Below are 18352 nucleotides of genomic sequence, written 5' to 3' on the forward strand. Positions count from 1 at the left end.
GGAACTAGGTGATCTTTAATGTCCCTTCTAACCCAAATTGTTTGATGGTTCTGTGATCTAGGAACAGCACTCTTGATGAGGTGAGATTTAAATTTAACAATTTGAGGCGTCTCAGTACAACTTCTTGGTTAAAAAGATGGTCTAAACTAGTCAGCTGAGGAAAAGGGCTCTACTGCAAAGCCATTCAGAGTAGCTAATGTGTGTACCTAGAGGGCAAAGACATGAATATTCTGGCAACATTTAAAAATTGTGTATCCAGATTTCCCAGAATTGGTTTTTCCAGGATTCTGGAAAGACTAAATTAGGTGATATGCAGCCTCCCCAGAATACATACACGCAAAAAAGTGATATTCCCATTATGCATATTTTTGTACTTTTGAGTTTCTGAAGATCTAAATGCTTTTGGAAACTTCCTGGGGAAACTCATTCCTCCTGTAGCATCTTCAATATCAGTTGTATTATGTACTCTTTCATACATAGGCTCTTTTCTCTTTATTTTTACCTGTTGAGTTGTTCTTGAAGTAAATCTAATCGATTCTCCACTTCCCCGTATATAAAATCACTTTCAGTTTCACAGATTCCCCATGTAACGTGGGATAATGCTGGTTGAACTGGGGAGTCCTGGTACTCCTGGATGTTCTCCTGTTCCCAGTTTCTTTTGTTGATGTCTGATTAAAAAAAAACAAACCAACATATAAAAGTATAGATTTATATACATAGATTTAGACATAGGTTGACACTTCTCAGGCATCCCTCCTACTGAGTTTCTCAAAACATTGAAAGTTAAATTGGTACATTGGCCAGAGAGACTGAACATCTCTCTTTGTTCCTTAACGCTCCTTAAGGAAAGATAAAAGTGGTCACATACATGCTAACATTTTGAAGCTGCAAATAAACAAGCAGCTTTTTCTAGTCTAGACATCATCAGAGTTCTGCCACTGAATGGCTTCTCTTTAGTTTTGCTTCTATTATTTTACAAATGGATCCCAAATTTTCTCAGTGTTTTTTTTTAGCAATTTTTAAATTCATTGAAAGTAGAAATTCTTGTTCTAACCTAAAGACGTTGAATGATGTACTTGAATGTCTTTGATAGTGTGCTTCAGAGGCCTAAGATGCCTTCTCTTGCCCTTGAATGTGCTATTGAAGTATATCCACTGCTTAGTTCTTTGGTGTGAAAGAAGGATTCACTGCATTGAAATTGCAGCACTGAGCATGCGGTACAGTGCATTGGAATGTCCCCTCTAGAGAAAGGTGCCCGGCCTCAGGGAGCTGCCTTTCTTACCCATAACTGTAACACTGCTTAGGTTGGTGAAGTGTAATATGTTTTCTCTGTGACAAGGGCCGTTTAATGCAGCTCATGATGCTCGCAAAAGGGTACTGCTTATTATTCTCATAAAGGGAATTGATTTTCATTGATGTTGCTTTTAGCATCACTACTCTCCCACCCAATCTGTTCACCTCTGTGTAAAGCACATCTCTGAAACTCCTATGGTACTGTGGGGTGAAAGGTGCCTGTTCATTTTGTTTAGGGATTTCAGACTCCTAAAAGAATGAAATTTTCAGCATTTCTGGGTCAGCCAGAGATCTCTTTGATATTAAATAAAGCTTCATGGTGAACATGATGTATCTTAAATTCTCCTTATATGAGTAATTTATATTTGTTGCTTTACCTCCAGCCCCTTGTAAAAAAAATGATTATGATTATTCCAGGTCTTATCCTATACCTGCTGTGCCCAAATTTCATCCCTCTTGACCCTCCCAGTTCTTGGAACACTGTGACCAAGCACTACAAGTGACTACCAAACAGAGCTAAGGGATACTCTTTCCTTTTGCTTTGACTTCTGGCTTGGGCTATTTCTCTTTCATCTCTCAGTTTGCTTACTTAAAGCAGCTGTGGATTTATTAGTTACATTCTTGGCTCTATGCCATTTCTCCTGTTCACCAAGTTGTTGAAAGGTTGCACCTCAATTATCATGAGGATATACTTGTTGCACTTATCAAGTATAGAATGAAGATCTTGCTGTGACCTTTGCAGAGCCTACAGGTGACATACTTAGGTTGAACAGTGCTTTTTCTACAGCTCACCCTGCTCCCCATAGTCTTTGTTTACTCTGAGTTAATCAGTCATGCAAACAGTCAAAACTGGTCAGAATCACTCATTCTTCTTTGATGTGATAAAAAAAAGGCTGTTTAAATTTTAACATCTGCTCAATAATATTCCCATTAGAGTTGTATATTTGTAATTATTTAACTACAGGAAGTTATGCAACAAATTAAACTCGTTGCACCAAGGTTGCTGCTTCAGCATACAGTTGGGCAAAATCCTTGACTGCTTATAAGGCATCTGCAGTTGGATTTGAATCCCACATCAGTCCCTGAATGATTTGCTCAGAGCTTCTCCGTACACTTCTCTTGGCATTGCACGCTGTTAACTCAGCATAGGTTACATTCATTTCACACTTGTGAAATTTTTCTAAGTAACCATAGCAGCTAGAGCCATGTTTCAAAGAGAAGAGAAAAAAACCCCACAGTGTGGGTGACATGTAAGAGCTTTGTCCAAATGCTAATAGTTAATCCTTTTCAAACATGTCATTGAGCAGTGTTTCTCTAAGTAAAGAAAAAAAAAAAAAAAAAAAAAGAATTTCTCACTCAGATTTAGTATTCCAAGTAGATTTAGCCAGGAAGGGGAGCTCTCACTACATGATTCCAAGTGTAAGAGACTTTCTTCTCTCTCTTCTTCTTTATTGTTGTTGTTGTTTGTTTGTTTGTTTGTTTTTATCAGACAAAGGTCGTTACTGTGTTATCTGATCTTTGGTTAGCAGGTGGTAGGTAGAAGGTTTCCTGGAGCTGTAGAGTGTTTGAATTTCATGTGACTACCTGTAACTGATTTTATGCACTGGGCAGAAGGAAAAGGAAAGAGATTTCATCTTGGCTACACAGAAACCTGTTCTGCTTCTCAGGAACTTAAGCCAATGGAAAGAAAGAGATAAAGGGTGTCACAGAGGCACTTGGTAGTTTGGTTTTAGGAACACACATGGCACAATTTGCAGTGTTCAAGGAAAAGCTGGAAATCTCTCAGCAAACTGAATGAAGCATATTATGAAAAATTGAGGTGCAAAGTTTCAAACTATGAGTTTAGTTGCAATGGGTTTTGTAAATCCAGTAGACTTATAAGCAGTGAATTTCAAGAGCATTTCACTGCTTTTTAATGTCCTGTAAAAACAGGAATATTGTTTAAAAAAATGTTGGTTATTTTAAACTATAAGTAATTCATTAAAATCACAGATTTTCAATGCTAGGTATTATTCTGGGGAAATTTCAGCTGTTTTTGTCCCAGAATATGTATTTTGAGACTATTGTAATAGATGCTTAATTTGTGACAAAGCAAATGATTTGGCACTGAAACAGCAAAATAAGTTCACACACTGTAAGCAAGTTAATACTCTATTAAATATGGTGTTACTCATCTAAGTGCCTTTTCAGGTATTCCATATTTGTTAGTAACTCCAGAAAAACCTATCAGCAGCTACAACTGTAAAACCAACTCTGGTCTTCCAGGACTTGAAGAATCTTAGACTGGGAACTACGTCAATAAATGTGTGGCTAGGTTCACCAGAAGAATTGAAGAATCAGTCTTTTAGCCCAAATAATGACCAAGTGAGAATAGCATTTGTGTTTTACAGAGAGCTAACAATTACAGAAAAATTCTCAGACCTACACAAAAGACCCATATATTCAAAATTTAAAAGTTGCATTCTAAGATTATGAGAGAGATGTTTCTACTGCTTCTGACAAATTATACAATGCAATTTTAATTTTCTTTCCATTCATTGAAGTAATGACCAATGATTAAAATAAAACAAAAAAAATTAAATATGTGTCAGTCACAGTGGTAATGAATTGGACTAACTTTATACAAGAGCATTTGTTTCCAAGATTTATAAGACACTATAATATATGACGATACATAAAAGCAGAGCTTTTTTCTCAAGTTCATTATGTTTGTAACTACTCTTATGGTAAGTTATAATCAATCTCAAATAGCAGAAGTAAGAATTTAGTTTAAAACAGCAAAAGCTAATCTTATTGACCTTGAAGGTTTTATTAATGTTGCAAGAAAGCTCATTACCTAGCATAACATTACTAGAAGTGGTAAATTACAAAATGGGAAAAAGAGTGTGGCTTAATCAAAATTTGTAACCTTTAGATATGCTAAATTTAGCTCAAATAAAATCTGCAATAGGTTGCCTTGGAAAATGTTGCTATAGCTGCAAGGACACTTTTCTGGCTATTGGTAGGGGGAAGGAAAGGTTTCCAGTTGCAGTATGTAAGCAACAAGTTTATGTGGTGTGGATTTATAAGGCCTTAACTTGAAAAGTCCAGACTTCACATATTCATACCTCTGAGATATTAAAATCATTGCTTGGTCTGATTAATCATTAGGCTTATTTAAAATGATAGCCTAGAAGCCTAAAGTTTATTAAATGATGGTTAAATGGTTAAATTGTCTCAATGGAAACTGCTGAGGAAAACAGCATTAAACAATAAATATGTAATTCTTCCCTTCAGACTGAAAGAATTACAAATGAACTTGCAGTGATATTTAAATTGTATATTAATACAGGGGTTTTCATTAATTTCCTTTCACATTACTGAGAAAATTAATATTTTAGTATATTAGATGTAGTTTTAATTATGTGATTTAAGTCTATGTAAAAGTATCTGAGATTGTTAAATAGTTCCTGATCATTTGTCATATACAAAAGCTCAAATCTTTATTCTTGTGTGTTACTTTTGGAAGTCATGATTTTCTTCTGTGTGGTGTAATGGCACTCCATTAACCAACAGATGCAGCAAGACAGGATAGTCCTCTTTCAAGCTATTATGATATTTTTTTCACTTAATTTTTGTTGTGCCTTGTCAATGCAGTGAATAAAATTAGTCATCTGAAAACACATTTTTAGTGCATGTGCAACTGTCACTGGGTTTAGCTAGTCTGGCTCTCATTATCTATAATTTCTTACCGTCACCAACCCTGGCACATCAAATACCCTTTGGGAGATACTGTACTGCTTTGAGTGCAGCTATCATCAATGGACACTCAGTGGAGTCCAATACCAGAGGACAATTTTGTAGAGTTTGTTTAAATTACTTATGTAGTTCAGTTACAAGATGATTTGTAACAGAACCTATAATGACCTTTTGCAGGTTGTACAAGCTAGTCCTACAGAACTGTAATCCAGTTCCCACTGAATTAAACTATATTAATCCTCTTGGGAAATAATGGTTTTTGATCTAAGATATTTTTTCTTAAGATTTTTGGAGTAAATATTATGTAAAGAATCAAGAGAACCATTCAGAAAGATATTTTTGTTAATCAGACTAAAAAGATGTCTGCTCAAACTTTACTAAATAGAAACAGCTGGATTACCTTTGCAAGAACTGCTTCTTTTGTCAATAAGAATTTCTTCTGCGTCATGATCCATTTCTTCAAAGTCCATCTCTGTGGTTTTCTCTGTTACAGATGGGTAATCAGCTATCCCAGAGAACAGAGGCTTTTGCTCATCTTCAATGGAGGACACAAAAGATGATGACCCACTTTTTTTCTCCTCAAAATGTTTCTTAATAGATTGATAGTATCTGGTACTGTCTCCTGAGGGTTCAGGATCACTCTGATCATTCTCTTTGAAATAATCTGTGAAAGAGAAATAATTGTATACAGAAATAAGCAATTCTTGAAAGTTTATTCTACTTTATTATGGTCTGAGGATGGACAAGATTCTTATATCAAGTAGGAAGCTCATTGTCTATTAGGAAAAAAAATACTTTAAAGCCTTTTTTCGATTCTTCTGTCAGAGGAGTTTTGTATTTCTTTTGAAGTCCTGGAAGACATTTGTATGTATGTAGTCAGGATTCTTAGCCCATAAACCATAACTCATTTTGCAAAACTTGTTTGTATCAAAAACAGCAAAGGCTTTATCCAACACAACTTTCCTGTGTACTCTTTTTTTAATTTTTTTTATTTTTTACTAAGGATTAAATTTGAGGAAGCCTTATATTCCAAAGTTTACAAAATGTGAAATATTTAATCCTGTCTTCTAATTTCACTCATTATTGGGCATTTATTACAGTCTTGACAGGCTAACAGTGATGCATGTTAGACTTGATATCAGAAATACTCGTTTAAGTTATTCTCATATGAGAGAATATTTATTGATTATTCTTTTCCCATAAGAGGCATTATTGAATTACCTCTAATTAGTACTAGAGGTATTATTCAACCACTCATCCCCAAAATTTCTGGGCCCACCTAAGCAGAGAGCATATTTCTCCATATTTATTACAGCATTGATATGATAGGGAGAAATAAAAGGAGGGAGTTCCTAGTCTGACTTATAGGATCACTTCAAAACAACTTTGCAAAGCAGCCCAAATTCCTTAGTCTTTAGAGCTGGAATTCTGAGAACATTCAATCTTTTGAATAACAAAAGTAAACAACATTCTGTGATATATATGTAGCAGTATACTAGTCAAGTTGAGAATGAATCTTTCATTAATCATATTCAAGGCCTGCAGTGAGCAGTAGCAGATTTAGTCCTCTTAAGAAATGGCAAGTAAGCCTAGATTTAAATCAGATATCTTTAAAAACATATTGTAAAAATTAAATAGGATTTATACCCTAGAATAATTATTTATTAATATAAAGAAGTCTCGATCTCTTTTCAGCATAAACTTGAAGCTAATTTCCAAATAAATATTTGATTTTACCTATTTTTTAACTGAAATGTCAAGATAATTTCACTTCTGCTATTTATTTAAAACACATTTTAGCAGGGTAATCTCAACATCATATAAATACTGTAACTAGTTTGCATTGAGTTCCTGGGGAGACAGCATGATTTCCCATCTGCTTTGTGCTAATTACTAATCAACATAGTTCTAGAATATCTGGAGTCTTTATAGCCTACAGCAGTGGCTAATCCAACATTCTGCATATTCCCTAGGTTTCTTCTCTGTTTTCTGGTCACTATAAGGAAATGAAATTGTGGCTTTATCTAATTGTCTTTGTATGCGCATAAAAAGAATGCACTATCTGTAAAAAAGCACCCTTCAAAGGTCCAGAAATCTGTGAGCAGTGAGGGCAGGTAGTGGAAAGAAAATAAAGCAAATAAAAAAGCAAAACAAAGCCAATAGCAAAGCAGGCCTTCTGTACCTGTACCCTCTAGAGTCTCCAAGGGCAACTAAAACAACCCCAAACAGAGATGACTTTACTGCGCTTTCGTTAAGCAGGACTACTGGCTCTAAGTGATATTGGTGATGCTCAGTTGCTGCAAAATTGTCAAAACAACTTCAAATGGACTGGCAGTGTAAGAGCTCTTGGGGGATGCGCAGACTCAAGTGCCATGTTCTTGGCAATTCCATCTCCAAAACAGTACAAAAGCAAAGGAAACCTTCATAAGAAAATTTTATTATAGATGTCTCCCATGACATTTCTTGGGGGAATATATTGAAAACATAGTCACGCTACAGTAAATTGTCTTAATTACTTAATGTTTGACTGACTTCAACCTGAGAAAAAGACCTTCTAATGAAAGCTTGAAATTACCAATTTTTAGGGTAATTTTAAATGTTCATGGGATTTTGTGCACTAGCGGCAGCTGTAATGAGCACTCTGTGGAATACAAATCAAGCAGTGGACTAATTTTAAGAAGGGGTCATTGAGACTCTAGTGAAAAAAATCGTTTAGCAGCTGAAACATAGCAGAATGTCTTCTCTCTTATATTCATAAAATACTAAAATATTTAGAAACATGAAGCCAGATTCTGCTAATAATTACTCTGCTGTAAAAGCAGGGTAATTCAGTGGATATCCCTCCATCTATACCAGAACAACAGAACACATTATTTTCCAAATGCTGTCCAAGAATTATGAACTCACTGGCATGAGAAAGAAGGCAGAGGTCTGTTGAATGTAGGCTCCTGCCTATTGAAATCAGATTTGTTCATCAGCTGAACTATTTCAAAATGAACATCCTTTGCTTTACTGCCATTGCTTTATCCTCTAGGCATCTGGCTATACTCAGAGAGTCAAAAGTTGTTTTCCCTTTTAAAGGCTCCTATTTAATGCTAAAAATTATTCTCTCTGGAGGATAATCTTGTGACACTTTGCACCTAGGGTATGAATTAAAATAGAAATGGCTCTATTTTGTTGACTCTTCGGGACCTGATAATGATGCAAGATCTGTACGTCTGCTCAACACCTTAGCAATGCATCTGTAGCTCAGTGGAGAGTAAGTCACAAATAATAGATCGGTAGGGCTTTTTTCAGAATGTGAATTTCTCCAATTTCTCCTTCCTTTTGTAATGAACTTTAGTCATTGGTTTGGAATCGATTTTCCAAAAGAGAAGACTTCTCTATCTGTGTATGTATGGATATGTTCACTTTCCGCCACACAGAAAAGAGTTTAAAAAGATTTATTTATCCCTTTCTGTTCTTCTTCCAAATGTAATCATTAACCCCCATCTTCCTCTCCTCCCCCTGTGCCAGTTCTAGTGTTTTCTCTTTCCTTTTCCACTAAGAAAAATTTCACTTTCTGATTCCGAAGCAGCTAGAAGCTGTTTTACTGAAGATGATTATTTTTGTTACTTCCTCTTTTACCAAAATGTATAAACTTCATTTACACTCTTTATGGGACTGTTTTGGCATGTTACATGTTTTGTGTGCATGACAAGTTTACAGGCAATGTCCTCTGACCTTTGCGGTCTGGAAATTCCAAAATCTTCAAAGTAATTATCAGAAGGTTTGTGTCCTGCTTTTTGCACGTACAAGGGCAGAGGAAGGGAGGAAGTGGGGTTGTCACAAGTCTGGGTCAGAGTGCTATGACAGTGGCTGACAGAAATACTGGCATTAAAATCCTACTTCATGGGATGGTTACCAGACATTAGACAGGTTTATGTTGTGTGATATGGTTTGCAGTATGGAAATATTGCATTACTCAAGTAGGGCTAGTCTGCATGATCTAGAGGTATTTTCTCTTAATATATCAATATTTCTCTTAATATATCAATATATATATTGTCTGCTGCAAACAGTATTGCTGAAAGTGTCAACAATATATTACCTGTGGAGCAGCATTGTTTAATACTGCTGTAATTCATTAACTGGAATTTGTCATCATTAACCAAGCCAACTATGTAGCCTAGTGTTTCAGAAGGTAGCAGATTTTTACTCCCTTTTCAGCCATCCAATAAAAAAAAATCCCATAATATGCTGAGATAAATTCAATTTTGTGCAGGAAATGGGGTGAATGACTTCCTTTCTCCTGCAAGCAGCAATTTATATTCCAAACCATAATACAGACAATCATCATCACTAAAATTATCTGCATCGCTATAAATCTGTTCAGCATAAATGACATTTTCCCTTTCCTTTGAAAAAACCCACCATATTGTTTTATACTACACCATGTGCATGCTTTGGTAAGGAGAAATGCACACTATGACTTGGATGGAAGGATGGTTAATGATTTGGTTCAACTGTTACAAGCGCTTTCTTGTGTGGTATTCACAAGTATTGCTGTGGTGGTCATCTGTGTTTCTGCGTACAAACAAAGAATTTGCTGGCCATCAGGACTATTTATTATCTGTTATTTAATTTAAAAATGTCTGTTACCTTGTCAATGAGCAGAAAAGTGCCTTATGTGACCACCATGGGAAGTAAATATTTTGAATGAAAGGTCAGTGACCGAGCATTTCAGACAGCATATTAAATACAATACCAAAAACAGGGTTGAAAGAGTACAAAATTTCAAAATGTCAAAAAATCAAAAGCTGTTCATGAATAATTTGAACACTGATGTTCGAACCATATCTATGTTTTCCATCATATAGATGGGGAACAGCATACAACCAGTCAGGGAAAATAGTAATCCTAAATCCTGAAATCCCTGCTTTTCACTCAGTGGTGCAAGAACATTATAAGAAATACATAATATTTATCTAATATCAAAAGGTACTGGTACTGTGGAGTAGGACCAATATATGACTCCAGAGAAGTCTACTCAAGCTGTACACAGACTAAACTGCTCTACAGAATGCCAATCAGTGAGTTTAAGATCATTAAACTGCTAATTAAAATGCTTTGAAAGCTTTGTACAAAGACTATTGGATAACCTGAGCAACTCAGATCTAAACATTTTCCAAATTATCTTATCTGTAAGAATAGAAGTTGGTATGGTCAGGAGAAGTCATTGGCCCTAAAGTTCTGAAAAAAAACCTGAACTGTTAAAATCTGCAGTGCACTTTGCATAGTAAGGGTCTCAGGAAATCCATTTGTATATCACATTGTCAACAAAAATACTTAGTACAATGAGACAACATAAAGGCTATCTTTTACACATACTTTATTTTCTTTTGGAAATCTAAATAATCACATAGTATTCTGATGGATAGTTGCACTGCAAATCACTTTTAAAAGTGGAAATGAATGTTTGCAGCTTTGTAGTTATAATCAGAACTAGAGATAAAGCACAAGTGCCTATTCAGTGGTACAGATATTTCTTCAAATTTGAGGACCACAGGATTATACAGTTTAGAAATTTAAGAAAGCAAAGTAATGAACTCTGAAGCCATCACATATTTATAAAAAAATCAATTTATTAAGAGCAGAAGATTTATGTGATAAGATTAGAATTGGCTATGTGAATACAATTTCTCCTTCTGTGAACATCATATTATAGTTATGCCCTTGTCCAGCATAATATTCAGCAGAAATAAAGTGAAACAAAAAACAACAATAGTTTCTATCAGAGTTTTTTTTTCCTTAAAAATAATCTTTTGAGACACATGCAGTTATATCAAAGCATGGCCATTTTCAGAACATGGCAGAGACAAGAGGTCTTAAAGGTGCACATGCATTTCCTGAGACATTTCATAAACTGGTAGAAAGAATTTGCCTGAAGTTCCACCAGGCACTTGAATTTGTGTGTCTAGATGTTCTGCTTCAGCACCTTCAATTACGCATCTGTTGACCTGTCAGACCTCAAAATTTGAAATAATGCCAAAGACTTACAGTGGCTTCTGCAATCTGAGCTGTGAAAGTTCTTGCATTCCTCAGCACATGCTTATTTTCCTACTTCTTCCTCACTTCTACTCATTATGGTTCTCTTCAAATATCCAACCTATCTTTAGGACCCCCTACTTAGAAATGGACTGTCAGATATGCGTGTGGTATTTGACTAACACCAAGGAAAAACGTTGTCTGTCTAGTAACTATGCAGGAAGATCTCTAATCCCAAGAAAAGTAGGTTGCTGGAAGTATTTTGGGAAAGTTAAAACATTTTCTCTTTCAGTAGTAAAAAGGTTTCTATTTTTTTCCTGTGATTGTTTTTAATGATTAAAGATTTGTTTAATTCCAATTTCATTCATCATTTGGGAGATCCTAAGTCTACTATGGGTAGATATAATAGATTAAGCTAGATATAAATATAGATGTAAACTAGTGAGAGATTCCATAGTTATAGAATTTCTGGCAATTTTGCTGAAAGTTTCCAGTGGATTCAATAGTGATGGTGGAGGAAATGAACTGTACTGCAGAGGGTTTGAATTACTATGTGTATCAGCACTGCTTGGGAATGTTTGGTAAGTTAATCTGTCCTTCGCTGTGATTTGTCTTTGAGCCATGAAAGTTTGGGTGATTTTGGAAATAGAAAACAGCAGAAGGTACTGAAACCTCCCCATCATGAGGGACTGAAGTCCTTATCGACTTTTCCATAAGGATCCATGTCCCTATTTTTACAAGGCCTTAGTCAAAAGAGCTAGGTTTTGAATAACCGAATTTGAGACACACTTAAAAACCCAAGAATTTCAAAGGTCAAGGGAATATGAAGACCTTATTCATTTGTGCCATTTTCAGTACAATGAGATGTTAAGAATGGAGTGACAGCCTTCCATCTCCATTTTCTTTGTTTTGTCTGATTTTGTGTCAATGGTAGTCAGGTAATGATGGAAGGACAATTATTAGTTTATATTTCAGGAAATAATGCCATGGGGAAAATCAGAAACAAAGAATAATAGCAATGCACCTCAGAATGGATTCCGGGCATAGATCAAAATAATTCTCTAACCAAATTTACAGTTCTCTTCTCTTTTACAAGGGATTTAGCTTTCACCCTAGTACTACTATTACTATTTTTTTCCAAAGGATAGCTTTGGATGTGTGTGACTGCACACAACATCTCGATCAGATTTGGCCTTTGGAAACAGCCTCTTTGGGAGTAACTCCTGGAACCAAGACTCTTCTGTGGAAGCTCCCTGAGGTGGCACCTAGGCACTGTGATAACAGCAGAAACACTAATAGGAGCAGATGGAACACTGCACTGGGGGGCTCTCTGATGACAGGTACTTTTTTTGCTAGGGGTTTCATGATTAAGTAAGATTTTGGGGACATGAAGTCTTGCTTCCAGCCATATGATGCCTGCCAACACATTAGTTGTTTCCTGGCCGTTTAATGACCTAACATTCCAGGGGAATATTAAAAATTCTTTGCTAATTAAACCCAAGCCAACTTCATCAGCAAAATACTAACAATTTAACACAGTTAAGTAAGAGCTTCAATTTTTCTCCACATTCTTACCTGACTTTCCCTCTGGGAACAAGGCACAGTGTTTGTCTGAGCATCTATTAATAAAGTAAGCATTTAAATAAGTAAGCTGAGGGAGGGGACAAGAATGAAAAAGAACAGGGCAGGGGGTGTTTTCCCATTCTCTTTGTACTCCATAGTTTCAGGCAGGAGAATCAGTTCCTGAAACGTTTCCTTGTTTTCTATATCTAAATCAAGAGCCTCCAGATGGCTCTCAATGGCCTCTAGATACTTCGTGTAATAAAGCTGTGTTTATATGGCTTGGCTTCTTAGCCTGAAAAACATCTACAAGCAATGAACACTTAAGGTAGTTACATTCATCAAGATTCAGTTAGAAGTTTTTTAGAATTCTGACTTTTGTGCTTACTTTGAGTATTGATCAGTAGACACTTTTGAAAAGTCTGATCAGGAAACGTAACTCTTCAAATTAAGCTACATATGTGTTTACTAGTTAATAATATTTTAAGAATTAAACAAAATGTATTTTATATCCCACTTGATTGTTACAGTCTGTGTCAACGTGGGCAAGTGCAAACCCCAGGGTAACAAGAATCAGCAAGAACCACCATCAGCATCAACAACCACTTAAAATCACATCCATGGAACTAAAATTTTCTTGTTATAAGTTTCCTGAGACAGCTGTCACTAGAACAGTCCCAAGAAGTTTAAGATTTTAGAGCCAACATTAACAAAAAGTTAAAAAAGTTGCTAGCAAAAATGATAATGCTTGAACTTCAGAACTTTTCAAAGCCCCAAGTTTTCAGGCTTTCAGTGAGTCTCCTTACACTGTGCGTTTTCCACCCATATATTGGATTTTATATTGATGTAAACAGCTCTAGAAATGCCCTATTCAGCATGGGATAATACAACTGCACTCAGAACTAGCAGACCAAAAGAAAGCTCTCGCCTGAATGTGTTTCCCTTGAAATTAGCTAACTCACACAGAACTGCTAGAAGTAAATGAGAAATGAGCAAGAAAAAAAATTGCATTCTGTACTGCTAAAAATGACAACTGAGTATAGATGGTGCAGCTCATTGTCACAAAGTTTTCAGCAGGAGGCTAACTTGCCAACCCAGCTGAGAGCTTTGTTTGGAACTGCTAGGCAAAAATGCTGCTAATTTTAAGCAGTCTCAGAGAGTTTCTTGGCTGGCGGTCAAGGATCTATGGCAACTGGCTAAGTCTGCACCTGCACCTGTGCAAGAAGTACCATCCATTATTCTGAAAGACATGTAGTGAATTTCTTTAGGTTGGAGCAAGTGTAAGCTGCTACATAGTGCATACATTCATTTTTGCAGTGGACCTCTTCTGAGACTGCAATTGATTCTAGAAGCCAGAGAACAAGCTGGTCTCTCAAATAGTCTTGTAGCTTCTGAAATCATACTGTGAGAGAGCCCTTATAAGCCTTCCTAGTTAAGATCACAAGATAGAAATGGTGGAATTATGTACATGTGGAGTGAGGTCTTGTGTGAAATTGGAGAACCAGGGGTACTAACTGCAGATGCATAAAAGAGAGCTGTGTTGGTTTTGTTTAACCCCTGATACAACAACTTGTGCAGGAAGAGTTACCATGGAAACAAGGTCCAAATCAGGCTAGCATGAACTAAAGGCTGAGATAACACAATCCCATTTTTAGCACTCCAAAACAGAGAAAACATCATGATCACACTAAAGATGGAAAAAAATGCAATTTCAAGCTGCATAATATGCTAGTAGGTCAACAGCTGAAAGTAACGAATTCCAGCAAGAAGCATTCACTAAGCGTGCCTCTAATAATTGCAAAATAAAATATCAAAATATTACAGTAAGAATTCTGGGAGTCTCTATCCTGTTCAAACTATAGTTCTGAAATCAAAATATGATTTTCATACAACATGTATTTTTTTACCTTTTTGGCACACTGTGGCCAGAAATGCATTTTCCAGCTGTTTGTTCAGAAACTGTGTCTTTTCTCCTCCAGTTCTGAAAAACTCTGCAGGATCATCTCCAAATATTTATCATTATAGACTGACTATGCTGGATCAAAATAATATGACACTCCCTCCTACATATAAAGGGTTGAAATCAATAGAACATTACTTTAAAAACCAGTAGTACCTCTAGTAGAACCTACTTTACAACCTCAAAGAGGATGTGGGAAGGGCCACAGAAAAGTAACACTGAAGATCTATGACTATGAGGTGTCTGCTGTGGCCATGGGAACACGTAGAGAATCTGAAAAGAGATCAGAGAGGGGCAGTAAGCCACTGGACCGAAAGTGTACTCAGTACTTGGCAAAGGACTCCTCCTTGTTTTATCTTCTCCTCAGATGGACTTCCAATGTACCTCACTTCTGCCTAACCCACATATTAGCAGGTGCTGTACAATCATTGCCAGGGCTAAGGAGCCTGCCAGTCTTGCCTCTTCTTCCCCAATGGCGGAAGTATTTTTTTCAAAGACAAAACTGTGGGAAATTATATTCTTTCAAAAGTAATGCAAATAAATGTTTCAAAGAGAATGTTCAGTGTAATTGACTGGGCAAGAACCATAAAAGCCTAGGGGTCTTGGAACCTCACTGACACCTGAGTAGCCTATTTGTAATTCTGCAGCAGGCACAACATAAAAGATCACTTCCATCTTGTCTAGGTAGCAGCATATGTTTTCTCATAAGAAATGTGAAGGTTAGTCAGGCAAAGTATCTCTGTCAACAGATTCTTTGTGAAGAGCAGATTGAATATTTCATGTGGACATTTTCCTGACAGATTTGTTGTCAGTCTTGGCTTCCTGCCCTAAAGATGCTTCTTTGATCAAACAGGAATGTCATTGTTCTGAATAGCCACACTCTGGATTAGAGTCTCTTCATTGAGCATTATACCTGCTATGGATATTTAAGCTGTTCCCATTTATTATCAGCTACTCTGCTACTCTATAAATTGGTGTTATGCTGCATTTAGGACTGAGGTTTAACTGTGGAGTGTGAAAGACAGGCATAACAGAAACAGTAATTTGTCAGACAAACCATTCAACCATAAAAGTGCAATGGTATTCAAGGAATTGTGTTTTTCCTACCTAAAAATGAAAATCCATGAATATCAGCTTAGCTGTCTTCATGACTATTGCTGTCTGACTAGATCTACTGTCTACAGTTTCTGGTATTTAGCAGTACTGAATAGTGGTGAAAAAGTTTAATGTTTCACTGAATTTTCCTTCATTAGGTTTACTCCCAAAAGCTGCTAATGTAAGTGGAAGCACATAAAGTATTACATAAACTTTTGCCAGGACAACCTTTTACACATTACCACATGGATCAAAATCAGACTGTGGTGAATCTATGGTGTCCTGAAATATTTTAAATTTAAAATTTTTAAAATATTTCAATTCCAGGGAGAAACATCACCTAACATCAAGTTCAACAAAGTGCTTTGCTGAGGAGATAAAATAATCCACAGACTAGGTTGTCCACACGGTTTAAAACATGATGTCTCAAAAAATAGATATTAAGAGATAATATACAGATATATATGCATGCCTCAAAGGCAATAAGGTAGCTTAATGTCGGAACAGCTCTTCACAGACAGATGTGAAGTCAGAGAAGGATGAAACACATATCTTCTAGTTATACATAAGCATATAAGGGTTAATACACAGAAAAATTTTGCCGCCCAGCTGGATTCTCAAGGGCTGCTCTAGTAACAGCCAACATGGACCCTAATGTGCCCAGCATTACCAAGTGAGATACCAATGAATAATGAGGCGGTGCTGTCTCATGTAAGAAATGAAGTTAATTACCTTTCTCTATTTCACTTTGGAAGGACAATTTCCGTCTTCGTATTTTGCAGTTATCTCCATCCGTATCATTGGTAGTTTGTGATCTTATTACGAGGTCAGACTTGATGAATGAAATATGAAACAAAATGACAGATTAGTCCCGTCTAAAGAGGGCAGATTTGCAATAGGTGATTGACTGTTAATCATGTTCAAGCTTTAAAAAAGGCAATATTAAAGTCAGCCTGCATCAGCCGTTCCATCACCAGCTAATGAATGGAATTGCCCAAGGCTAACATGAAAAATGTTTATGCAAATTGAGCAAAACCAACACGGTCATCACCTAATGGTGAAATAAAATTATACTGGTAATAAGTTTACATGGAAATACATGTGTTCATGTGTTATCAACTTCTCTGAACTCGCACAGATCCGGTTTATGTAACTTTAGACAAATTAATGAAAAAGAATTAAATAACCTCTAACAGATAATGTACACTATTTCAAGAAGTAAAGTGGCAATTGATTGCAATTATATTTATATTTAACTGATGGTAATGATTATAAAGGTTACAGTTTGCAATTATTATAAAGGTTATATTTTACAATAAATATAAGCCTGACAAGCATCAGGCATTTTACCTCATTATTTTATCTTTCTAGACCCTCCCTTCCTCTTTGTCAGATTTAGATAATTCAGATACTTATTTCTGTACCAGAACACAATGTTGTTTTTTTCTACCCATCTTAAGAAGATTGCAGTAGGGTTTTTTTGTCCAGTAGGTAGAAGATGCATTTAACTCTTGTTTTTTCTACTTTAAGAAATTTACAAATTAGCAAATATAACACCAGATTTGCTCTTTGTGTACATACCCATGGCACTGGCTTCAACCTACTTCCATTCCCTGTGCTAGTGAGGTTTCCCATACCACTCAAGTGAGCAGATTTGCATGTGGGAGAAGGGCAGAGGGGAGCTGGGAAGCATTTACATCTTTCTCTATCCCTTCACTTTAAACCTGGTGAGTTATGTGCTTCAGTGGTGGCCCACTGGGGGAATAACTGCAGGAAGAAAAAGGCACTTTCGTACAAACAAGAGGGCAGGAGCAGAAGTTGAGGCAAAAGCACCTATTATTCTGATAACAAATTTAGATCCGAGTGGTGTTTTGAAAATCAGAATGTGCTCAATGCTTCTTTTGTGGGGATGAGTTTCTGGATTGCAATAGACAGTGGAAAGTAAGTGGAACTGTTAGAGAAAAACTGTGATTTTGCAAGCTCAGAAGCATGGCTGAGCCTCTCCTGCCTTTCGTGTCTCTGATCCAATGAGAAAATAATGATAAAACATTGATGACAATGTAATTGCAAGAAATAATTGCTCAGACTTAAATCATTAATGTGAAATTATTCTCAAGAAATTTTTCAAATATATGGACATTCCGTTTTAACTTAAATTTATCACTAGACCATACATTCATTGTGTTGTGTTTTATGTGTAATTAATAATTATGACCTTTTCAATGCACACAAAGGCATGACCAAAAAAAAAAGTCTTTTATTTTTCAGAATTATATTTTATTAAAAAACGGTCATAATAGAAAGAAGTGACATTCCTTGTTAGAAGTTTCCTTTGTTATAATTTTTTGAAAAATAAGGATCCACATCTGATTAGCAAAGATGTCCCTATGATTTGTAGCCCACAGCTTAAGTGTTCTTTTCCTCATTTTTTCTTAGAAGTCCTTTGAGGCCAAATTATGTTAGTTCCTTCACACTGAACCTCTGTTTTTCTTTAGGGAAGCAAAAAAATGGCATTATCTCAGAAATAATGAAATATTAACCAGTGATTCTGTGGGCAGTCTAGTCCCTGCCTGGTGGCCAGAGCTGGGGTACCTGCAGTCTTCTGGGGAAGCCTTTAGCCTCAGCAGCACAAACTGGGCAAGAGAATTTCCCCACTCTGGCCAAACACCCACTTTCTTT

General features: G+C 36.1%; 1 protein-coding gene across 5 annotated transcripts in view; it reads right to left on the minus strand.

Annotated features, from left to right (window-relative positions):
* Nucleotides 1-18352, minus strand: part of KCNH7 (potassium voltage-gated channel subfamily H member 7) — a 208537-nt gene that overhangs the window by 3907 nt on the left and 186278 nt on the right. For all 5 annotated transcript variants that reach the window (XM_038141938.1, XM_038141939.1, XM_038141940.1 and 2 more), the window contains 3 exons: nucleotides 16406-16505; nucleotides 5432-5695; nucleotides 503-668 (listed from right to left, as the gene is read on the minus strand). In XM_038141938.1, the coding sequence (XP_037997866.1) occupies nucleotides 503-668; nucleotides 5432-5695; nucleotides 16406-16505 (530 nt within the window). The remainder of the gene's footprint in view (nucleotides 1-502; nucleotides 669-5431; nucleotides 5696-16405; nucleotides 16506-18352) is intronic.

The sequence above is a fragment of the Motacilla alba genome, chromosome 7 (genome assembly GCF_015832195.1).
Source record: "Motacilla alba alba isolate MOTALB_02 chromosome 7, Motacilla_alba_V1.0_pri, whole genome shotgun sequence".
Taxonomy (NCBI): Eukaryota; Metazoa; Chordata; class Aves; order Passeriformes; family Motacillidae; genus Motacilla; species Motacilla alba.